Source organism: Motacilla alba, chromosome 13 (assembly GCF_015832195.1).
Source record: "Motacilla alba alba isolate MOTALB_02 chromosome 13, Motacilla_alba_V1.0_pri, whole genome shotgun sequence".
Classification (NCBI taxonomy): Eukaryota; Metazoa; Chordata; class Aves; order Passeriformes; family Motacillidae; genus Motacilla; species Motacilla alba.
Window position 1 is genome coordinate 2,945,683 of NC_052028.1, and position 24,949 is coordinate 2,970,631.

Here is a 24,949-nt window from a genome sequence, read left to right on the forward strand (position 1 = left end):
GTGGTAGGGTCTGAGCAAGGTGGGTACTCCAGGAAAGGGGACTATTTTTAATGAGGTTAAGTATTCAGTTGTAAAAAATCCAGGCTTTTAGATGCCCAGCACTTCTTAGACTTATGTGTAGATGGGTCTGCATTCCCCACAGCTGCTCGCCTTCTGTAACCCGTATCAGTGCTCTAACAACTGAGTTTTTCCTTCCTGGAAGCCCTTGTTTTACTGTTGGAGACTCTGCTTTGGGCTGTAAGTTTATCAGCGTCTCTCAGAGACAGGAATGACAGTGAAATTCTGCAGACTGCCTTCAGGTTTTCTTGTCACTTATGGGACTGCAAAGGTTTTCTCTAGAAAGAAGTTTACATTTGGAAAAGCACCTGCATCCCAGGGAACTGGGGCCATGCTGGCTGCCTCGCTCAGCACGAGCTGGGGCTGGCTGCCTTCTCCTGCTGCACTTTGCTGGGGCTGTTGGGGCAGCCCAGTTGTGGCAGGACAGAGGAAGGCTCAGGAAGGGGCAGGGAGGGACAGATGGAGCTGTTCTTGCTTGTGCCAGACCTGCTCCTGGCTCTGAAAACTCAACTGACAGAGGTGTGGAGCAATGCAAAGTCCCCTGCAGCACCTCTGGGTCTGGCTCCAGTGTCCTGAGGTGCTCAGGCCTCAGCAGCTTGTCACTGGGACTCTGTGACTCTGCAGCTCCTCTTCTTCCTGACCTCCTGCTTGCCTGCTGGCACGGCATTCCGAGCATGAGGGGGGGCCAAGGACACTGGGAAAGGGGCACTTCCATACAGCTTGCCAAAAAAATGATCTTGTACTACATGCTGGCTGCTTAGAGGAAGATGGGTTTTCAACTCCTCACTCACTTGGCCCCTTTTGCTGGGAAAGGAAGGGTCAAGTTGCAGCCGTGGGACCTGAAGGTGGGTCTGAAGGCACAGGCTAAGGTTTGTAGCTCTGGGGTTTTTACTTTGGCAAATGAACTCGTAGAAAATCATCTAAGGAAGCAGAATTGCCAAACAAAGGAAATAACAATATATCCTTTTTGTGTGTGTTTTTGTTTTCCCCTGCAGTAACCACAACTCTCTCCTCCTGGTCCGGGCATGCCAGAAAATGCAACGAGACAGCCAAGTCCTATTGTGTCAATGGAGGGGTGTGCTACTACATCGAGGGCATTAATCAGCTGTCGTGCAAGTAAGTGAGTGGAGTTCTTGTGTCAATATGGAAATTTCTTGGCTGAGGGAGAGGAGACCTTTGTGCAACTGCCAGACTGGGGGGAAGCTTGAAATTCTCCTGGCAATTGCAGTTTGAGCTGTGCAGGTTCAAAAAGGGGCACTAGAGGGGCAGGGGTGGGGGGGCAAGGATTTGTATTTTCCTTTTTTGTGTGCGTGTCACTGCTCACTTTTCCTGGCTTTTCTCCCTCTAAGAATATGTTTGTCCTGCCTGTTTCTTTTCCCTTTCTCCCCTTTCTCCTCTGCAGCTTCAAGGAAATTTGGGTCCCTTTTGCTCTCCCTGAGCTGACACGTCCTGTCCTCCAATCAGGGTGACTTTCAGGGGCACAGCCTCCTCCCTCCCCATGACTGGAGGGGTCCCTCACTGAGACCTGTCCTGCCCTCTCCTGCATCTCATGGGCCCAGGGTTAACCCCCAGCTGTTCCCCTCTCTGTGCAGCTTTGTGGGATGTTTGTTTCCCCCTTCTAACCTGCGAGAAAAACTAGAAATGTGTACTAAGTTATCCTTAAAATGAGCTTTGAAGAGTTTGAAGTGGGGCTGCACAGCCTGAGGGATTTGGAATGGGATGTGAGACTTTTTCACCCCTGGTTCAGACCAGAAAGCCCAATGGCATCTCACACCTCACCCCCCAAGCCTAGTAGTGGCTGTGGACAAGCTGTGCAGTGTGATTGCCAGTGCTGGAGGTGCAGGTACCCAGAGCTCACCTGTCCCTGCCCCTGGGCTCCTGCGCAGTGAGCAGCGCGTGGTGCCCCGGGTGTGCACTCACTGAGCAGATGGAATCCTCTTCTGAGCTCCCCTGGTGACCCAGGCATCACTGCCCAGCTTGGAGAAGCCCAGAGCTGACAGTTTTCTCCCTTTGGAGCCCAGAGACCTCTCAGTGGAGACACAGCCAAAGGTATTTCCGTCTGTGGATGTCAGCCCAGCAGCACTGCAGGATATGATGCATCATGTACCTCAGCTCCTCAGGCCTTGGAGGATGCACTGAACACAACCTCCACCCCGCGTGGAAAGCCTGGAAGGGCTGGATCACACTGAGGACAGCTCCTCCCTTGTCCCAGTAGTCCTCTGATTTTGCAGGGAGCAGCAGAAAAGCCCTGTGGAAATGTATCCTGCTGGGCTCTCGTGCTCTGGCTTTCCAGTGCAGCTGTGGTGGAAGGAGCATCTCCCAGTTCTCCCAGACTCGCCCCTTAGACACAGAAAGAGCTGGGCAGGTCAGAAACCAGCAGCTGTGGCTCCCACGTTTCCCACGTGTGTGTGGAGTGGGAGCTGCCCTTGTCCACGCCAGCCCTGTGCTTTAGAGTAGTTGTCACTGCCGTTGGCTTCTTGGTGGCACCGTGGGCTCCTCCTGTCAGTGTTCCCCACAGGAAACATGGGGGAAGCCCCATATGATGGTTAAAGTCACAGCCACCATTCTGGGGTAGCTGTAGCCCAGGAAGCCCCAGAAATTCCAGTCTTTCCATTCTGGGAAGGGCTGAACCCTTGAAGTGTGGAGGAGTGTATGAATCAATATCTGTAAGCAATGTGGTCATGGCAGAGGCACATATTTCAAGGCTATTTCTTTTGGGAAGAACCCAAATGCAGATCAAGATTAAAGGGGATCAATTTCTAATTAGAGCAAGAGTTACCTGAACCCCTACCATGCATAAGAATCTCTTTTTCCCAATGAAGAATACTGTGGTACTTGTCAAATGTCTTCAGCAGCTAGACTGTTTTAACCAAAGCAATTCAAGCCTACCTTCCAGCCAGGCTGCTCTGACAGATACTGAACAGAGGGAACACGCAGTGATGGATTCCATTAAGATTTTATGTGCCACACCAAACAGACCTAATTATTTCATATCATTCGAAAGCCTGAATTCCTCACTTTGCAGATGGTAAAATGATATCTTTTTCTGATGAGTTCCAAGGTACCAATTGCTAAAACCAGATGGGAACTGAACAGGCATGTGTGGAAGGGCAGGAAAGTGTTACCCAGAAAGAGGTGCTGGGAAGGTCTGCACTGTCACTGCTCCTCTGCCAGAAAAGGTGGCTCCATGTTCACAGCAACATAGGGGACCTGAGTGCCTTCCACACAGCACAGTCACTTCTGGTCTCACTGCTTGAGGAGACCTCTGGATGCTCATTCTCCTTGGGTGTTTTTATCATTACATCTCAGACTGAAGATAAGAAAACCTGGCTTTTGAAGCGGTGTAATTTTAGAGTTTCTGGATTCTACAGGATAATAGCTATTGAGGAATGCAGAAGCATTTGAACTGAAAAGTGTTTCCCATAGAATGGCTCTCCCAATGACAAGGGTGATTTTTGAGGAAGATGCTGATGAATAAACAGACCTCACCTTTGCCTGCAAACAAAGAGCTAAGACATTCCATGACTTCCTCATTGCACCAAGGTAGGAGATCTGCTGCTGTGCTTTGTGAAAGATGCAGGAGAAAGGAGAGGAGGCAAAGATACAGGCTTCCACCTTCATTTCTGATCTCTGCAACAACAGCCTCGGCCCTCCAGACTGACTGTGCCTCTGGGCCAGGAGCATGGAAGAGATCAGTAGGTTCTGCTCAGAACATCTTCAAATGCTTTGGAGATCAGCAAGAGCCACATGGGCAGCTCCAGCCAGGAACAGCACGTGTCCATGTGCTGTTTCCAGGTCACTCTTCCAATCTGAGCCAGCAGGGCCTTGGGGGCATCATCTGGCCCCTGTGCCAGCTTCCAGCCCTCCCTCACTGAATGCTCAGGGGATTCTATCCCTGCCAGCACCCATGTGATGTCACGAGCCTTTCCAATACCAGCTACCAGAATTTTGGAGTGCTCTTGTTCCCTGCCTGCCGCCATCCTCCAATCAGCTTCTTGGAGTGGGTTTCATTCTTGCAGATGCCCAGAGGCACAGGAAATCCTTCCTGTAGATGTTCCCCCTGGCAGTCTGGACCAAAACCAGCAGATGAGTTCTCAAATAATTTCTTCTCCTGATGTGGTTCATGCTCGATTTGCAACAAATATTGCCTAAATTGGCAGCTGGCTTTTTATTATTATTTTATAACAGGCTTCCCAGAAACGTGTTCCTCCTGGTCTTTTAAATCCTGAGGAACAAAGTGTTTGCTTGTAATCCCACTTCCTCCCTCCCTTTCTAATGAACTTCAGACAGACCTTGGATAAAACATTTTCTTCACTGAGGAAGAGCCCAGAATGGACTTGGATTGTTCCAGAAATTGTGTCTTTCTGGATTGTGTTCTTCCATAATTTTATCCTTAATTTGAAGTAAATTCTACACATGCTGGTGTCAAAGGAAACCTGAACATAAAGCGATCTGTGCTGCTATCCTGACTCTGCAAACAGACCACCTGGAAGTTAAATGGGAGAAGTGGGACCTGCCTCAAATATTCTGCAAATTTTCTGCATAAACGTGGGAAATGACAGAGCCACACGCAGACAGAACTGACTCAGCAGCTAGCCCTTGTAAATTAAAAAGCCCCAGGCTCTTGACAGAAAGAATTTCTCAATGCTTCTCCAGATCATTTGGCTCAGAGAGGCCTCAGGAGCTGGACTCCAGGGCAGTGACAGGTCTGAGCAGAGCACAGAGGGGATGCACACAAGCAAGTCTCCAGGTCTTGAGCTGGGCTGGGGCACACAACAGTGGTGCCTGGTTTGTTGTGCCCAGTCAAACAGAGTGTTGGGATGACTGGCAGCCTCTGCTCTTGGATCTGCCTCCATCCTGGAGAGTCCTTGGCACAACTTAGAGAACTTGGAGGCTGCTCTAATCTTTTATTGCTGGGTGCCCCACAGGGCTGTGCTATCCAAAGAGCAGAAAGGCTCTTTTCCCCAGTTAGGTCTTGGCACACATTAGGTACAGTTGGGGTCTTCCCAGCCAAACAAAGCAAGCAAGTCAGGTCTCATCACTGCAGAGCCTTCTCTGCCCACTGAAATACTCTTCACATCTCTTTTGTGTGGTCAGTGGCATCAAAGTGATCTGCTCTGGGCCAGGATCTTGTGTGGGATCAGAAGACTTAAAGAGTATTACGGAGCAACACTCCCACATCATGTTGGACCAGTTGTGTTTGCAAGAATCAGGCTGGATGATCTGCAAATGCTGACAGAGAAACAGTCTGGGTTTGGGGTGACAGCTCTGCTCATGTGGGGAAGGCAGGTCAGAGGCCTGGACCACCTCAGGCAAAAAGTGAAAGTGAAGGAGAGAATAAAAAACAAAACAAAGCAAAAGGAGAAAAGATCAGATAGTTTTAAAATTAATTGATGAATACAAGTCTCCAAATTTCAAAATCACATGTTCACCTTCTCCAAGCATATTGTTTCCTGCAGATTTTCCCAGGAAAGAGAAAGATCGTTCTGAAGTTTTGGCCACACTGCCAGCTCCCCTGTGCTTTCCCAGAGCACCATCCAAAGGTGTGACTATCACAGGGATGCCGCATGGCCGTGGTCCTCCTGGCAGCACTGTTTGCTCAGCTGCCCTGTGGCATCTGGAGCTGTTCCACCCTTCCCAGTGGCATTTGGTCAGCACCAGCTGCTCATTGCACAGCCACAAGGACGTCACTGTGCCACGGATGTACGAGCAGCCCTGTGGGGAGGTGTTGCAATGTCCTTGGAAATGAAGAGCTAGGGGTGAAAATCTCCACATCCTGTTCCAAATCCCCCGAACCAGCCAGGACTCGTTCCCTGGGTTTTGCATGCTGTTTATCTTGGGTGACGAGATCAGGTACCTTTTCAGGTTCAAGTGGCCCATCTGTGCCTCCAGCTCAATGCACTGTGACTGCATCAGACCCTTGAGGCCCATAGAGTGTGGAAGCTGATCCTGCAGCAGCAAAGGCTCAGTGAGGGCAGCAACGCAGATGCCGCGGCCGCTGTCGTCACTGAGCCCAGCAGTGGATGTCCCTGAGCTTTGGACTCCACTCTGCAGCAAACATGCCTTGATTAGCTGCTCTGGAGAAGGCCTTTGTGTTTATTTTGGTTGCTTTCTCTTCTTCCCATCAGTGATTTGGTGGAGTCCAGCCTTTTGTGGCTCTCCAGAGCCTGATCATCTGGGACCGGTCAGGGGACAATGACAGAACTGTCTTCTTTTTCAGCCCTTCCCACAAAAAAGCATCGTGCTTGAAACATCTTTTTTTCCATTTGCTTACTTCAGTGCATTGTGTCCTTCTGCTACAGCTTGTCTTTATCGTGTCATTTTGAAGCACCTGCTCATTCACATTTTTCTGTAGCATGGATTGCTTTATGAGAGCTACTGAATTTGGCATATTTTAATTAAGATCTGGGGGTGCAAAGGAAATTGTGCCTACCCTTGCAAGATTTAGAGCAACAGCTGGACAGAAAAAGTTTTGCTTCCAGCGGGAAGACAAAAGTAGCAAATAATAATTAAAAATAATTATTGCCCTGCCCTGATACCAGGCAAAATGTCGAAGTTCCTCAATTTTCAGCATTAAGTGCCCAGCAAACATCATAAAAATGAGTCATCCAAACTATTTTGGTTTGTACTTTTTGAGATGCTTTATTTGACTGATCATCTTACTGCATTTTTACCATGTAAATATCTCACTGCAATTCATCCTGAACCCAAGAGCAGTATTTTGCAGATGTTTTCAAAATGGGGTTTAAAAAAAAAATAAAAGGTCTTAAGGTCAAAATAAAAAGAATGGGATATTTTCCAGCAATAACAGAAAACAGAATCTGGACAGAAAAATCCCTGAACACTTTTATCAATGGCATTTGCAAGTAATTTTGAGGGATAGCAATTAGACACGGAGAGATGGAGTTAAGCAAGTGCAGTTTTGGGAGTCTCCACTCAGGCTAGAGAGGGGACAAGGTGCTGTCTGCAAGAGGTTGGTGCAGCCTTGTCCTTCCCCAGGACCATTCCTGCAGACACACCCTTGTCCACTTCCCTTGGCCTCTGGGGAGAGACCCACTGTGCTTCTGTGAGTGCACCATGAACTCCAAAGGTGATACTGGAGGGAAGTCCCCCACCTGTGAAGTCTCTGCAGGAGTTTTCCAAAGAAGGAGGGAATGGTTTGCTGGGCCAGCCAGCCAGAACCTCTTGAGTCAAACGTGCAGGAAGGAGGGTGCCATGATCAATACCAGCTCACAGCTCTCAGCTGCAGTGAGCTTAACTTTCAGGTGTATCCCTCACTGCAGAAGAGCTGCCCCCACCACAGGCAGTAGATTTTAATGCAGAAGGGATGATCTCTACTGCTCTTCCTGCCCAGACTGGGAGAACCATGTGCCAAACACACTGGAAATTTCTTTCCTTGAAGTCACATCTGGGGCCCCAGTCATAAATAATAAATCATCTTCAGCAGCCTAGAAGTTAGAGACAGATGAAAAAGAAAAAAAGGAACCAAAAGCACTGAATGCTGTCAAAGGTCTTCTGGTCACTGCTTCTGCCTGCAGCCTTGCTTATGAGGAGCCTGAGCCCAGGTATGCAGGGATGGCACATTGTGTCTTGACAGCTTGTACACAAGCTTGAGAGGTGACAGAAGGTGCTCTTGTTCAGGGGGGCATTTTTCCTGTCACTTCTCCCAGTGCTGAATCACTGAGTAACTAAAGATGAAAATCCTAGCTGTCCTAGACACAGAGAAGGCAATTGTCTACTGCCTTCTGTCTTGAGAGCTCTTCTCCCCACCCACGCTTGGCTGACTGCAGAGATCTGAAGATGGGCTATATGGTAGCTGTCATGGCATCAAAGCCTCTTTGACACCTTTTTGTTTTGCTTTTTCACTTCTTACCAATTCCTTTCTCTGGGCTTTTATTTCCACCAGTTTTCCCATAATTTTCAGTCTTTCATGCAGCCTCAGTCACACTGGAGTTCCAGCCTTGGCTGAACTCTTGCAGGTGTGCACCTGAGGTAATTTCAGGTCCTTTCTGACAAAACACCCCTTTTTGGGGTGGGTGGGACAATTACTTCCTTCAGCAGCACCCTTGAGGCCCCTTGGTGTGCTCACAACATCCAGGAAATCTCAGATCCCAGACAGATGGGAAGCACGTTGCAAGCTAAACTGTATTCCCTTGAAGACTGTGAATAAGTTCCTGACTCTGTCAGAGGTGATGAATAAACTTCAAAAAGGATTGGGAAGACACCCTCTCTTTTGGATTCCTTGCTCAAAGTCCAGTGCCATCTCTGAAGGGTTTCTCCAGTCCTGGGGCTGTTTTTGTGAGTCTGTGCCACCCAGTGCCTCAGGTTTGTGCTTTTTGATGGACAATGGGGCATTTTCTTCCCTTCCCAGCACCAGCTTCCTCTGCTTCATTGCAGGGAAGGTCAACAAGCCCCATGTCTGATGGTCACCCCTGGGGCTGAGCTTTCCTTGGGAGCTGGCTTGGTATGGCCGGTACCTGTCCCTTTCCTGTGCTCCAAGATGAATGTCCAAGAATGAGAAAACAGTGCCAATTTTTCAAAGATATTTGCCTGATTAGGGAGTTCAATTTTCAGTTTCAGAAGTGACATGGATACTGAGAAACTGAAGGGTATGACAGGAGAGCTCAGTGCAGCCTCATGCAGAGCCATGCCCTAAAGTTCTCCGTGAGCAGGTTGGGGTGCACAAACAGCCCAGCGCACTCCCACTTAGAGGTGTGAGCACAGGTCCTGAAAATCCAGATGCTGACCCACATTTGGTCATGGCAGTGAGGGTGCAGCAGGTTTTGTTTGCACAGCTCAGGCCTACCCAAACTGCAATGAAATCCAGCAAAAAACCAAGTGCCAAAGCCAGGTCAGTGAATGTCCATGATGAAGTACAACTACTAAAAATCAAGGGTTTCAACATGGAGCCTGGACCTGGACCTGGACCTGGACCTGGACCATCCCCCACCAGATGCACAGGTTGGGAGCAGTTGCCTGACACTGCTGTGGCTGCTCCAACCTCCTGCTGTCCTTTGAAGTGGCCTGGCCAGGAGCTGAGCCACTAACATCAGATTTGGACTCTGATTCATCTGGTTTCTATGAGGTGTCTTTCAGTCCCTTCCTTGTTGACCACTTGCGGACCACTGTGGGACAGTGAGATTTTGTGGATGGCATCTGAGAGTGAGGAAGGTCTGACATGTGCCAGGTGCAGAGCCTGCAGCTCCACTCACAAAAAGTTGAAAAACAGATGTTAAAATGCTCTAAAGATAAAGTCCTCTTAAGCTCAGAGGAAAGAGAGGTCTGTTGACAGGGGGAGAGTTGTGGGACAGGAAGGTGAGAGCTGGGACTTCAAGAAAATTAGGGATACTGTGCAGGACTATCCAAGGAATATCCAGAAGAAAAGATGTGAAGTGAGGGAGGGAGACAAGTGCCTGGGGGAGAAGTGTTTGACCACACCAGGCTGGGCTCCCATCGCTTCCCAGGCTCACCTGCAGATGCAGTGAGTGACAATGCAGAGGGTGCAGCTGCTGATCACCCTGGGGGGTTCTGCAGCTCCTGCTGCACCCCTGCCCATGGGCCTCTGCTCCCCAAACTTGGCTCAGCTGGGGAGTGCTCTGGGGAGTTACTCATGGGCTGGTGCCAGTGCCTGGTGGCCCTTGACTGCAGGGCACCTTCCCTGCCACCTGAGCATCCCGTGAATGTGCAGCTGGTGCCCGTGAGCTGGCACACCTCAGCCCATCAGGTGACTCAGGCCAGGACAGAGCCTGAGAGAACCTCTCACAGCATGTGAGACCCCTTCAGCTCAGCTTTCTTCTCTGTCCCTTCCTCTCTGTTAACACAGAGACTCTGCACGTGCTTTCTCTCTAACCACGCCGAGAACACCCCGTGGGTACTTCTGGGGCCACCACGGGGAGATGCTTTCCACACCCAATGCTCGCTGTTTCCTGAGCAGCTGTTCACTGCTTTTGGTGCCTCTTGCCAGTCTACAGAGCAGCTCCACGGAGTCTCTGAAAGTAGCATCCAGCCCATCTCAGTTTTCCTGCCAGCTGGTACTTGTAGCAGGTGAGAAGGAAGGAGGCAGGCAGTGCAGGACAGAGCAGGAGGGGTTTGGCTGCCTGCTTGAAGACCCGGGCCTAAACCAGAGCTGGAACCCTGATGTTGCAGGTGCCTGGTTAAAGCAAAGAGTAAATACGCATGTAAAACCTTTATTTTTTCCATTCATCACAATGCACTTTTTATTTCTGACCTTAGCCTCAAGAACTGTGCCAGACATGTTCTGTGATTTCTCCCCTTTTCCCCTCCAGATGTCCAAATGGATTCTTCGGACAGAGATGTTTGGAGAAACTGCCTTTGCGATTGTACATGCCAGATCCTAAGCAAAGTATGTTTGAAGACAAAAAATGCACCACACTACTTAAAACCTCCCGGGCACAGCGGTGGATGTAGAGTGCTCTAGTCAGGGATGGCTCTTGGTGTCAGCTTTGGGTAGGGCTTAGGGCTGCAGGTAAGGGTGCAGGCTGAAAGCAGACAGATAGGAGCCATGGAAGGGATCAGAAGGGGCCTCAGTTCAGCCTGTTTGGGTGTCATTTTGCTATCTTGTTTCTCTCTTTCTGGTTTTCTCTCTTCCGGTAGGTGTCCGATCGAATTCACAGGAGACCGGTGTCAGCATTTCGCAATGGTCAGCTTCTCCAGTATGTCTCTTTCTACTTCTCTCTCTCCTTGTTGTTGTAGCTCTGTGTCATGTCCTTAAAGCAGGTTCTTCTGTTCTCCAAGAGCCCTCTTCCTGTCTTGTGCACTCCCAGCTCTGCTTGGTCCTAAGAGGAGCTGTGACCGTGTCCAAGAGGAGAACTGGGGCTCATTACCTCCCCATTTGTTAGAATGGGCTCTGCTTTCATTTCTGATTGAACTGAATGCTGCTTGCTCTTTTCAGGCAAAAATACAGAAGAGGCCTGAGTTCATGTGGTGGGTGTGCTGTGTGAGATGAGCCTGTGCTGTGTGTGGAGCTGGGCCTGCCAGCATTGCTGTCCCGACATGGATTGTGCTGTGCAGGGCAGGATTTGGTCATTTCCCCTGTGCTGTGCAGGGCAGGATTTGGGTATTTTCCCTGTGCTGTGCAGGGCAGGTTTTGGTCATTTCCCCTGTGCTGTGCAGGGCAGGATTTGGGCATTTCCCCTGTGCTGTGCAGGGCAGGTTTTGGGTATTTTCCCTGTGCTGTGCAGGGCAGGATTTGGGCATCTTCCCACCACTCCTGCAAGGAGGGCGAGAGTCTCCTTGAACCAAAGGAGGAAATCACAGCCAGGGTGTTCCTGTAATGAAATCACTTTACAGTCTGTGGCACAGAGGTCACGCTGCTGGTGCCACTGCCTCTGGGCTTCCCAGCCTCACTGCCATGCAGGATACGGGATAAACCTGCCAAGTGGGCATCAGACTATGTCCCTCCTGGGCACAGAGGTGCTCCTGTCTCTCCTACCAGCCTTGCATATGGGATTGAGCCTAAGTACAGTGACTGATCCTTTATTGCTTTCAGTGGGTGTAAATACCCTAAAGCCTTTGCACTTAGTGCTTCCCTGTTTCTAGTTCCAGTTCCTACAGGTCTCTCTTATAGACATAACCAGCTCATGGTGGTCAAGGTGGATGATTTTCCTGGGTCCCTATTCAGTCAGTGTCCCAGCATCAGTGGGATCCTGGGCTGGGTAAGGACTGCCCTGGAAGGAGATGCAGTTACAGTGCAGGAAACCTGTGACCCTCCCTGTGACCCTTCTGTGAGTGTCCCTGAAACCCATCCTGCCTCCTCTCTGGCTGACTGGACCCACCACAAATGGTGGGTTTAAAGAGAGGCTTTTTAAAAAGAGCCAAGAAGGAGGCTTTAATTAGTGGTAACCAGAGGAGAAATGCCTCTTCAGGACGGCTCCTTGATTGCCAGAAGCCTCTCCCACTGCTCTGTGAGGAATCCTGCTGTCCTCATCCTGGGCTGGAATTGCAGGAGCCTCATTAGCACGTGCTAATAGCTGGCAAGTGCTGGAATTAGACTCCCTTGCATGGAGCATACAGACAAGATGCAAATGGACTTTGTGGGGCCCTTGGGACAGCTCAATGTTTTTACATTGCCTTTTGTTCAAATTGGCTTCCAAAGCTGAAACCTCCATTGATTTATCCTCCCGACTCCAACATCCAAGCAAACTCTTTTTAAAATGACAGCCCAAAATGTTCTATTTTGATCTTTCACCTGATGCTTAAGGGTTTCCTTCCCTCTTGGGAGCCTGTCAGGGCCTGGCTGCAGCCAGCAGTGGGATGCTCACCCCGTGGAGCTGATTTGTAGCATGTTTCATGAGGTGGTGTCCAATGGGCTTAAACATTATTGCTGCCATGCTGCAAAACCAAAACAGGGGTGAAAATGAGTTTTATGTCAGGAAAATGCCTTTTGAGAGCATTAATGGCAGGAGTAAACAGCATGTGGTTTTCTTCCCCAGCTTGCAGAATCCAGCTTTTTATGGGACTGGGATTTGTTTTAGTTTTATTCACGTGTTAGAGGAACAATGTCAGCTTTAAAACTGACACATGTACTTTTCCTTACCTCAAGTTTGCTTTAACCACATCATAGTGAGATAAAAACAGCTCAACAATCCAGGCTACCTGTCTGAACTTGGATAAAATTCATATAAGAAGATGATTCATACATGTTTATAGCTGTTTTCACTTTCAGGTCACAGTTGGGTAATATAGATAGCAGCAGCACTGAAGAAAAGCTTGCACTGAACTTTCTGTTTTTCTGAGTAGGAAAAGCATTTCACTCAAGTGTGGACCCTGCAGGTGCTTACCTTCTACTTTGATCAATAATTAGGGCACAGCAGAAGTTGCTGATTTTCCATAATTCACTCAATGCTTCTTCCCATATGGGTTCTGACAGGTCAAAAGCTGAATCAGATTAAATGAGGTTCAGGCATTTCCACTGGAAATAAAATAGCTCTGTCCTGATTCATGTTTTGAGAACACTGCCAGCATTTGACAGATACTTAAATAAGGACACCTATATTGGTGTTGTTTTAAATGTATTTAGGGTATTTCAGGTTTTCAGGCCTAGATTGGATCCTTCTGATTCTTTAATGTGAATATTAAATGTGACAATGACTTTTATTAGGTATATCCCAGGGCTGAGTGGGAGTCTCTGCAGAGTGAGCTGAATTGAAGGTGCTGTTCTGAAAAGATATGGCAGATACTTTGCTGAATTTGGGCCACAGATGGAGGTGGTGAAGCATCCCAGCATCCTGCCAGATGTTGTGGGTCCTCCTTTTGGGAGCAGCTTCCTACCTCTCTGGTTTAAACCCTTATTCACATTCTGCTCAGGAAAAACTCTCCATGTTCCTCAGGAGTTCAGGCTGTCTTTGTCTCTTTGACAAAGACAGGTAACACAGGTAACTCTGGAGGTTTATTTTTCTCTGATTGCCCAAAACACCTGCTAGACCTCATTAAGATGAAAATTAGGTGTATTTTGTAGGTTTTCTCACATGTGATGTTTCTTTATGTTGCTGTTCCAACCATATGAGCAGGTGCCTACTGCCAGCCCTTCTGAATATATACACTATTGCTTGAAAATGAAGAGAAAATGTTAAAGATGGGGTTTTTTTGTTGTTTTTTTTCCCATGTCAGGCTCACACTGTTGCTATTTTTTACCAGATTGGTGCACAGAAACTCACTAGGAATTGTATTAATGGGGTAGCTCAGAGAACCCCCAGTCTGTCCCAAGCCTGTCCTCACATAAGGCTGACAGATCAAGGTTAGGAGATAATTTTGTTTAGAAAACCTTATAGAGGGACATTAAAGCAACATTTTAATCAGTTGAAATTTAAACTGCAGAGAATTAATGGCAGTGAACAGAGGGGACAGTGATTGTCTGCAATTGCTGTATGAAACGGAGGAATGCCCTGGCAGATGAGAACAGAGGGAGTTATTTCCATGGCTGATGAGTCATTAAATCTTGCTAAAAGGTTCTTCACATCAAGGTCCCCATGACTCTGTGTCTCCAAAGACAAACTCGTGGGAGCAGCTGTCAGGTGGCTCCTGTGGCACAGGTACCTGCAGAGCCACAGACCACAGGTGTCTCTGTCCCTGCTTTGGTGAGAATGGACCACCTCAGACTCTTGCTCCACAGCCAGAATGAACCCACAGCACTGGCATCCAGGGGCCATTTAGCCTCTGCAGCCAGATTTTCCTCTCTGCTGGTGCTCCTGGCTGAAGAGTGCAGCCATATCCAAAAGGGTCAGGAATTCTCCCTGAGAGCTTCTGCTGGGTGCTGGAGGCTCACCCAGTGTAGAGCTGCCTCCTGGGTCCAGCTCCACGGGCACAGCTAGGGCTTGCAGCTCTTCCCAGAAAACAGAACCTTGTCCAAAATCATCTTTCCTTCTAAGAAACTCTTTTTTCAAAGTTGTGCTGGCCTGTGTTTCACAGCTGCCTGTTCGACATCAGATCAAGATCTACCTCTCTCTTCTCTCTTCTACAAGCAACTTTTCAGGTCTTTGTTAAATCCTCCTGCAGGTTTACTAACAACTTGCCAGGCTTTGGGCTGGCTGGTGGCAAAGGTTTTGTGAAACATGTTGGCAGCTATTTCATCCTGGTGCAGCTGAGATCCTGAAAGTTAAACGTGGTCAGCAGGAACATTTATGTTTCCTAAGTCTGCACATTTGGATTCTTTCCACTCGTGATTTATGGAACAATTTAGAAAACTGGGATAAAGTTTTATATTTATGCTTCCTTGTCTTGCTTGTGGAAACTGAAACTTCATCTTAACTTTGCTGTTTATTCATCTCCACAAATAATCATCACCAGTCTGGAGGACAAATGTCATATCATTCATCTTGGTTAGTGAAACATTTTCATTTTCTACTTTGTGATCCAGTTAAAATTGCAGGATGTAGCCTGCCTGTAAACGCCCTCCAACAGAGCTGACATTCATTCATGTGCAATGTCATCTAGCATATTCTCCACTTTTACCCCATATTTAATTCTTGGTTTCTTGACAAATTGAATTCTTATTCTCAGTTGGAGCCTTCCTCCTGGTCTGCTTGGAAACACAGAGCAGGATTCCCAGGTATCCCTTGGGAGAGCAGCTTTGTCTTCAGCTGTGCCCGCAGCAGCACCTGAGCTGGCTCCAGTGCTGCTGGCCCAGCCGTGGTGGAGCAGTGTGGCTTCATTGGGTGAGAGCCTTCTTGTTTTTCTGGAGGATGGTCCCTCTCCCCAGCACTCACCAGGCTGTGGCCAGGGCACCACCCTGACAAGGAGTGACCCTTCTGGGTGGCCTCTGGAACCTGGCTCCTTGTGCTCAGGTGAAGTGCCCTTGTGAGCAGAGGGATAAATGTGCCACTTCAAGCTCTCCTGGGAAGGTCTGGATCTGAATTTTAGCTTCTCTGTCCACCTCACTTATTCAGCAGGGGCTTCTTACCTGCTGTGACTACAATACAAAAACAATAAATGAAAGATTATTTCTTTATTTGACCTAAATTTCTGCTTCCTCCTCCACCTCTCACTCATCTGACCCCCAAACCAATATTTAGCAGCATTTTGAATTCCACAGACATTCTGCAGCTTCCATTCAGTGACAGGGTAACTGCTGACCCCTGAATTACAGGCTGATGGCTGTGCTTTGGTGCAGCTGGGTAATTACAGGGTGTTTGTGGTTTACCATGGCAGGGTGATCTCTCTCCCCAGGACACAGCACAGGTTCCCCTTGGGATCTCCTGAAGTTAATTGCATGCTCATCCACAGCAGATTTTGAACGCTCTGTTGTTATGTGTTTGGACTCTTGATGCCAACCAAATTTGTTTTATTGCTTCAGTACTGGAGAAGGTGAATGGCTGTGGAGCTTGTGGAACATTTACAGACTTCCTGTTCATGGAGATCCCACGTGTCACCCAGCTCTTGACACAGGCACAATGTCCTCTGTCCCCATCGTGCCCCCCTGTCTTGCATCGCTCCCTGTACGCCCTGGGAAAAACCTGAATCAGAGACCTGCAAATGCTGCTCTTGTCAAGACAATTGATTAGCAACAGGATTATCATCAATTTATTATCTTACTAGTCCTCAGATGTCAGTTCTCCTCTTTGTTTCCTGCCTTGGAGCATGCTCTGTGTCCCAGAGGGCATATTTTGAGGGAATAATGTGCAGTAACTAAACATCTTATCGACGTTCTTGGGCAATCTGAAGACCAAGTGAGCACAGCCACAGTTTTCACAGCTGTTTGCTGAGGCTTTCATCGTTTTAAATCATCCTATAAATCTACAGTTCAGTGAGAGTCATCTTGCTTGAGGTGTTACTCCTACAGGAATACTTTACATTAAATGTTTTTGTCTGTTCATCTTTTAAAATAACTACCATACATCATAGTCACGAAGTCACTGCAGAGGAAGTAAATGCAGGACTTTGTCTTTTGTCTGATGCTGAGAGAAAACATTTTCAGAAAGATTCAGAAGGCACATTTGGAATAATGAGATTTTCCAAAAAATCTCCTCATGTTCCCAGTTCAGGGAGCCTGGGGAGTGCCACAGCAGTTCAGGGTGCTCAGCTTGCCCTGACCAGAGAGGATGTGTGCAGTGCAGACAGGAGGATGATGATGAAGGTTATGAGAAAAATGCTGTGCCCGTTTCCTCAGCCTACAGCTGCCATCTCAGGGCTGTCTCACCCCAGTTTCTTTGTGTGGTAGCCCTTGGATAAATTGCTTCCAGTGGAGCTTGTCCTGTTGAAGCTGGAGAGGACAAGAAGAAATATGGAGAGATTTAGAGGGCTTGGAGTGACAGAACAAGGGTGAACGGCTTCAAACTGACAGAGAGCAGGTTTAGATTGGATATTAGCAAGGAATTCTTCCCTGTGATGGTAATGAGACACTGGCACAGGTTTCCCAGCCAGCTGGCTGTCTCTGCTCCCTGAGCCTGGGGAGCCAAAAGAAACAGCAGCTCTGGCATGAGAGGGGCAGTGGGAAGGCTCAAGCTCCTCAGGTCCTGCCCACCACCTCTGTTCTCACAGGCATTTCTGAGCTTGCAAAAATCATGAAAATGTTTTGAATGGCATCATTTTGTGGCTGCAGATGTTGCAGAAAATTCTGGAACAGGGAGGAATGTGTGTATGCAGATGGACCAACAGCTTAGATTTATGGATGAAGCTTGAGGTATCTCTACCTGTCAGTGTCAGGGGAAACAGGTGTGTGCAATGGAAAGAAGACTTAGCAATAGGTCAGGGCTGGATATGATGACCAGGTGGTTTAGGATTAATATATTCTGTCCAGTTCTTTGCTGCCCACCACATTATGTCCATGTCACTGCCAAAAATGTACAAAAGTGCACGAAATGACTGTGAAATGCTCTGCAGAGTTTGCCGTTCCTTTTACACGAATGTGAGGTGTGAAGCAAGAGCAGCCAGGTTTTGTGGCCTTTAAATTATACAAAACCTTAAAGGACCCCAACTTCCCCCTACAAAAGCCCCCCCAAACATCAGCACTGGTTTGAAGAGAAGAACCTGCTTTAGAACACGTGTTTACATGTACTGTAAGAATTAGTGCTAATTTCCCCCCCACCCCACCTAAATTTTGAACAGCACTGCAAAAGAAAGCCAATATTTCTGTGCAGCAAAAAGCAGTTCCTATGGAAAATATAGTAAATAAATCTGGACATCTCCAAGCTGCAAATAATCTTGTGTGTGTGGTGATTGGGAGCAGCAGAGCTCACTCTTGTGTGTGGTGGTAAGTATGGAGAACTTTCATATTTATGTAAGAAAAGCTGTCTTTAGGTGATGTCTGTACCAGGAAAATGACTAACATTCAGGATACCTGTTTTGCACTGTTGATTCATTGGATAGACTCCTGTGCTGAACACTGTCTCTGCAAGATGAACTGCACTCTTACTTGTGCTGAATGTGAATCTGAAAGCACATGCTCCGATTTGGGCTTTTTGCAGCACACTAAAACAATGCAGAGCCACGGCAGGAGTGCAGTTTGGAAGGCCACAGGCTTGAGGGAAGCTTTCTGTGCCATTTGCACTTTTGGATGCATAGCCTTGCCCGGGCACCTCATCCCTCGCAGCGCCCGGGGCTGGCAAGGCAGGGTGGGCAGGGCAGGGCAGGGCATGGAGGGCTTGTGCTGCCAGGGCTGCTGTGCCCCGGGCTGGGGGGAGGCTGTGGGCAGCAGCACGGTGCTGGCCAGCCCCGGGCCCCAGCAGGAGCCCTCCCAGCCCCGTGCCCAGAGCTCCTCTCTGGAGCACAGCCCCGGGCACACCGGGGCGTGGGAGACCAGCCAGGGCAGATTTGCCCTCTGGAAAGGGAATGAATGGTTTTTACCACGCTCATGCAGTCTCTATGTGTTTTGACCTGTCAGGAGTTGTTTCAGAACAAGTGTACCTTTCCTTTTTTTTTTTTCCTTTTTTTTTTTTTCCCTGCCTAAACAGTGAATTCCATATCAGGTACTAACAAACATGGCTCATCTCGAAAGAATTCATAATTAACTGAAAGAATTCATAATTAACTTCCACTGCAATTTGTTTGGGTCTTTCTTTGCATAACATGTGAGTTGTGGTGGGGGTTTGAAATGCTCTGAAGCATACAGTGTCTCTGTGTGAGTGCTGCTGAGCCTACCAAAAGCTAACCTGCTGTAACTGCACAGTGTGTGTGTTTGTATTTTAGAGTTCTCTGACAGACCTGTTTTTCTTTTTCTCTTTCTCTTCCTTGTCTTCTTTCTGCATTGGCAGAGCATCTTGGATTTGAATTAAAGGGTATGGAACAACCATTCATTTATTAATCAGAAGCCATTAAGAGCTTCCAACATTATATTTATGGCTTTAATGGGATGATTAAAAAATCAGCTGTTCTGTTCTCTTCCCTGGCACCAAGATAGATGTTTGGATTGAAAAAAAAACCCAACAAACCAAACAAAACAACAACCAAAACCAAAACAAAGCAAATCACAAATTCTAAATGCAAACCTATGAAAATGCAGGTGTATTTTTAGCAGCACTTTTTTCTTTGTTCCAAGCAGCAGTGTGGTGTGTGTGGCATGACTGGGATGTTACAATTGCCATACATCTCCATTCAACATGCTTTTGTGTATTTAACTGAAAACCAGGGTCTCGTGTCCATCCAAAAGGTTGCCAGCAGGCACTGCTTGGGGACAAGCACGCACTCCATGAATGAGAAGTTCTAGAAATATTAGGGCTGTTATAGAAATTGCCATCCCAGACACACTAACCTCCACCAGATTCTGCGAAGGGTCAGGATGAGCTTTGCCATTCCTCCTCCCAAAATTTAGCAGCTTGTTTTGGTTCTTGAGCGGGATGAAATTGTGCCAAGAAAAATGGCATGAGACAAGTTACTCTGGAAAAGTATCCCAGGGAAGTCAGTGGTAGCCCATGAGAGTGAGGGTGTAATGCTGAGCACCCCAGTGGCAAGCTTGGGAAAACACTGCAGTGAGTGAAGTGCTTTTAAAAATATCCCCTTTGGGCATTTACCTGCTCCTGCCCAGTTACTCATAATCATATTATTTTCTTTCCATTCTCCTCAGTCTGGTTTTAGATATACATCAAGTTATCCCTTGAATAAGCACTTGGGAAATCAAATCCTTGAGGCAAGTTTTCCCTGGAGCGTGCAAGCCAAGAGCAGGGAGGGCTGGTCAGGAGGGAGCAGAGGGGTTGGGCAGCCTGGGATGGTGGAAAGTGTCCCTGCTTATGGCAGTGGGGCTGGAACACGATGATCTTTAAGGTCCCTTCCAACCCAAACCATTCAAGGATTTTGTCATGATACTATGATTGATCACTTAACCTAAAGCATTGGCCTGGCAGTGCCAGCCAGAGCAGATCTTCACATGAAGGTGCTTCAATTCCCTTTACTAGAGGTATGAGGACACCAGTCTTCCAGTTGTGGATCCTAAATTGCCTTCTGAGGTCCCTGAGGTGGAGGGACATTGACTAACTGAGGCTGGACAAATGTATCTCCTTCAGTTTTTGCATGCCTGATCCCCCAGGGCTGGTGGGCATCCCCCTGGAGCAGAAAGTGTGGGAATTTTATAGCCAGGGCGCTTCAGAGAAAGCGGTGCTGCTAATGCTAATACACTTGGACAAACCTTAAAATTGAGGATTTTTGACATCCCTTTTTTGTTGACCTTTTGTCCTGTTCCTCATCCATTCTCAATGTCATCACAGAAGCACACACATCCTGTCTGCAGCCGTCTCTCCTCTGTCATTTGTCTGTCACTGTCATGCCTTGCTGTGACACCATGGCTGCCCTGCGGCTCTGTTGGCATTGTGTGGCACCACATGGCTTGTTCTTAGTGTTTGCTGCCGTACAAGTGATGATGAAGATGTGTTTGTAGAGCATAGAGACACAAATGGACCTGCTCTGGGATCTTACCTGCTCAAATACAAAGCTGCAGCGTGCACTCTCTCATTTCCTTTCTGTTGCTGTTGAGATGGTTTTGCCCCAAGTGATTAGTGGAAATGGTCCTTCCATTTGTCTTCTCTCAGGGTTTCTAATTAAAACTGGAGGGTTTTCTTTCAATTTTGCCTGTGTGCTATTTGAAAAGTGCCTAAAAATTGGAGGATTAGGTTCTGCAAATGAGCTATTAAAAAAATTAAAAACATATGAAGCTTTGCTCAGCCTCATCTGAGGTGTTGCTTGGGCCACTCTCCCCTTCTGTTGAAGAGGGAAATATTTCTCAGTATCAGTGTCTCTGGCCACACAACGTGAAGACTCTGTTATTGAGTATCAGCTCTAATGAGATGTTGGGAGCCAAGCTAAATTACTATCAGCAGATCATTCAATTTTTCGTTTGCAGCAGTGATGCACAGCCTCACACTTCACTGCTTCGTGTAGCAGAGCTGTCAGCTCGAGACAGAGAGGCCAAATCTGCATTTCTGATTAACTGAACCATGCCCCTGCAATTCAGGTGAAGGTTCAGGACAGTCAGACATGCCAGAGTCAGGGTCCCATACTGACAGAACCACCAGAACCAAGGCTGGGATTTGAGCCTTGGCCAAAGAATTTTGTTCTGTTATAGGTAAAAAACCCCAGCCAAATAAACAAACAGAACATCCCCAAACAAACAAGCACCAAAAAACACCCCCCATCATTTTAATGTCTTTGCTCTTTCTCCCTCCTCCATGATTCAAAGGGGATTATTTCTACTTTGGGAAAAAAGTCTTTGTAGCAAAAAACATTGCTATTGAAGGATATTTGGTGAAAACTGACCTCCCTCCCAGCCTTTTTTTTTTTTTTTTTTTTTTGTTAAAGTAGTTTTTGCTGAGAAGTAGCAAAATTCTTGCCCAGTGCCATCCGTAACCAGGACGTGATCCCAGCTGGTTTTCCTAATTTGTATAAAATCTCTGAAACTCCTGTCTGCAGGAGAGAGCTGTACAACTGTAATCCAGGTTCCAAAGATGTGCAAGAGCAAGAAATCATGTCTGCCATGGTTGCTGATGCCTGGAATAAGGCACCCATAGCAAAGAAACATGTCATTGAAGGAGGAGTTTCACCCCAGAGCAGGCTCTTCCCCCATTCCAGCTCCACCTGGTTCCTTGTAGGGGAAAAAAACACAAGAAGGCTTTGTTTATTATATTTTGCATCTTCATGCCGGGGTTGTTTTTCTTGCCAGTCCTTGTTTACCAAACCTTTGTCCATTTCCATTTTGAGAGTTAGAAAGAGGTAACCATTTTTCCTAGCACCATTTTTTTTTCTCCAAAAACGCTTTTTTTCAATGGCAAGCTGAAATTGTTCTAGATATCCAGTTGTCTGGAATGTTTCATTGCTTCCCACTCACTTTTTTTTGGCTCAGGTCTGGTCCCAGGAGTTTCTGGGACCAGACCTGTTTCTCTTCTGGTTTTGTATTTGAGTGTTTGGTGGCACAGGGGTTATCCCATGGTCTGTTCAAGGTATTTTGAGTGGTGAAGCACACTGAACACATGAACCATGGCATGACTTTTATTGCCTAATCTAGATGGGGAAAAAAAAATCAATGAATATTAAAGGCACAAACCCCAATAAGTTTAACACTAATACATTGTGTGGGGGCATGAGGACTTTGTCCATAGCTGCTGAGCTGAAACCCTCATGCCAGCTCTGCACTGAATCCTTCTCTCAGTCATGCAGCTGGAGAACCCAAATTGCCTCTGCTGCTCTTGGCAGAGGTTGCTGGATGTCACATCTGCTCTGGTGTGGCCCCAGAGGAAGAGGTGTCCTTGCCATGGTGTTGCTGCCTAGATGCAGTGCAAATGAGATCCAAGCATTTTCTGGGAGCTTTGGTGGATGGGAATGAATCACCTCCCTTCCAGCCTGGTCTGGGTTTTGGTGCAAGTGACTGGCTCTTCTGGTTTGACAGGCAGCCCGTGACACTTGGTGGTATTTGAGAGGCAGCAGCAAGCTGCTCACATTTTGTGTGTGCCTCTGAGCTACCTGATGCAATGGTATGAGTCGCCTCCTAGGGTTTCATTAAAAATCCACGACTGGTTCCTGTATTTTAATCACTCCACTCCCTCTTCTTTGCCTGACACTATCACTTTTCCATCTTCATGCTGCTTTTTGACTGTTGCAGGATGTCCCTTTCAGCACCTACATGCTTTGGGGCCTGTTGCTCCAGGGCATGCAGCTGCTGGAGGCAGAGGCATCCTGAGCCGGGCAGAGCAGAGCCTGGGGTCAGGGATCACGGGGCGTGTGTGCTCCTGGGGAATGGGGCGTGCTCCAGGGCTCCTGTGCTAGCTGATCAAGGCACCAGAAAGGGGGATCTGCTGGAAGGGAGAGGAGAGTCCCGGGGCTTTGTGAGATTAGTCACAAATCCTTTAGTGGGAAAGGAAGGGAAGGTGAGAAGTGTGAGTGCAGAAGGGGTGAGCTAGCGAGTGAGAGAGGGCAAAGGCGCAGGGAGACAAAAAGGGTCTTTTGAGGGGTGAGGAAGGTTGGGCAGCTGGGCTCAGGTCTGGGGCAGCCATTAGGCAGGCAGTGGATTGGTAGGAGGTCTGCCCGAGCCCTGTCCTCTGTCTCACCCCCATGCAGTGCTGGTTCCCCTGCAGCCAGAAGCAGCCCAGGTGCTGGAGCCCATCGGTAACTGGTTCCTTTCTCTCCATTTGCAGAAGCAGAGGAGCTCTACCAGAAGAGGGTTTTAACCATCACGGGAATCTGTGTTGCCTTGCTTGTGGTGGGCATCGTCTGTGTGGTAGCTTACTGTAAAACCAAGTGAGTATGGGGTGCTCACAGGCAAGAACTGGCTACAGGTCAGTGAGTGGCAGTGTTCATGTTCCACACGTCCATGCTTTTCACCCAAATGCTAATTTTAGGAGATGTTGTGCTGTGGTACTCCCAGGAAGATCTCATGCAGGCCAGGGAAGCTGTCTACCAGACTGTGTCTGAATAGGATGTTTTCCTGGTACCATTTGCTTGTCCTCTGGAACATCATTTTGCCCAGCCAGGTGATGCTGTGTTACAGGGAAAAGCTGGCCCCCAAGCCAGCAGCTCAGCTTCTGCCAGCAGAAGCACACTGGGCTGTTGTGCAGGAGCTGTGGGCTCAGCTATGTATATTGCAGGGACTTCCAGAGCAATCCTAATGGAACAGGAGGCTTGGGAACCTCTTTTATGGTCAGCCTTCCCTGCCTGGACGCACTTTTCTCCCTACTCAGCCTGCACCTCAGTTCAGAGTGCCCCTGCAGCTCAGTGGGTCTTTTGGAGCAGATGTCTCACCCTGGGCATGGGTAGGCTTTGCCACTTTGTCCTTCATGCGGGACAGGTCAAGTGCTTTGTCACCAAGGCTGAGTCAGGACTCACTTCCCTTCTTCCTTCTCCCCACTTTTCTTCTCCACTGCCAGCTGGCTCTGCTACACTGTGCTGGGCCTTGCCTTGGAAAGGAGACCCTGGACCCAGCTTCCCAAATTGTCCGTGAGAAGAAAAGTTGACCTTTTGTTTGGGAAAGCAGTAGGGGGTGTTAAGTGTTTAATGCCTCATTTCGTGTTGTTTGCAACTTTCTGCAAATGCCACTGGAACATTCACATGTTGAAGACTTGCCTTCTCTTTCATCTCTGGGGGCACAGAGCCCCATGAGAGAAGGGTTCCTAAAAGATTTTTTTCTGTTCTAAAGGAAACAAAGAAAACAAATGCATAACCACTTGCGGCAGAACATGTGTCCTGCGCATCAAAACCGGAGCCTTGCGAACGGGCCAAGCCATCCACGTTTGGATCCTGAGGAAATCCAAATGGCTGATGTAAGACCCTTTGCCTCCATCTCCCTGCATGCTCCTGAGGAGCTGTGTTCTGCCAGGGGTTTGACGTGGATGTGTATCCTTACACACCTGTGTGCTTGTGTGTGAGGAGCAAAGTGCAAACAAACTTGAGCAAAAGGAAAGATTCTGCATAGAAACATTTCCAAAACCCACATGGGAACGGAAATGTGATTTCGCTTTGGAGTGCAGGATGAGATTCAGGCATTTGGGATAGGCTTGTTTTGATTAATCAAGCATGACCCTGATTTCCACTAGGAGAGATGTTCCCAATGTTTCCTGTTTATTATGCTATCCTGTCAAGTCCCACTTGGTGGGATGACAAATGGCATCAGCACGGCAGTGACCGGAGTTGCCGTGGTGAAACACGTCATGGTGATGTGGTCAGCTGTCCATCAGCCCACCTGCCCATGCCAGGGGTTCTGTCCTGGTGGGATGCCACTGTCACACCAATGACAACAATCTAAGTCTCTCTAGGACAGGATCCAGAGGGCAGTTCAGTCACTTTCATGACTTCAGTTGTATGAGATTCCCATCAAACCCCGTGAGCTCAAGGGCCATCAATGGGCTGAAGTGCCGTGCTGGACCAAGGCCTTGAAAGGGGTCAGAAAAAGGGAAGGGGGAGGCAGAGCTGAACAAGAAGTAGTTAGAAATGAGTCCAGTGAATCAGCTGCAACCTCTGTTGG

General features: G+C 48.0%; 1 protein-coding gene across 5 annotated transcripts in view; it reads left to right on the forward strand.

The window, feature by feature from the left end:
• NRG2 (neuregulin 2) overlaps positions 1 to 24,949 on the forward strand; it is a 156,371-nt gene that overhangs the window by 124,259 nt on the left and 7,163 nt on the right. For 3 of the 5 annotated variants that reach the window (XM_038149934.1, XM_038149937.1, XM_038149938.1), the window contains 5 exons: positions 1,053 to 1,173; positions 10,672 to 10,730; positions 18,765 to 18,788; positions 23,127 to 23,229; positions 24,125 to 24,248. In XM_038149934.1, the coding sequence (XP_038005862.1) occupies positions 1,053 to 1,173; positions 10,672 to 10,730; positions 18,765 to 18,788; positions 23,127 to 23,229; positions 24,125 to 24,248 (431 nt within the window). Of the gene's footprint in view, positions 1 to 1,052; positions 1,174 to 10,343; positions 10,421 to 10,671; positions 10,731 to 18,764; positions 18,789 to 23,126; positions 23,230 to 24,124; positions 24,249 to 24,949 lie in introns of all 5 variants that reach the window. The other 2 variants (XM_038149935.1, XM_038149936.1) reach the window with 2 other exon arrangements.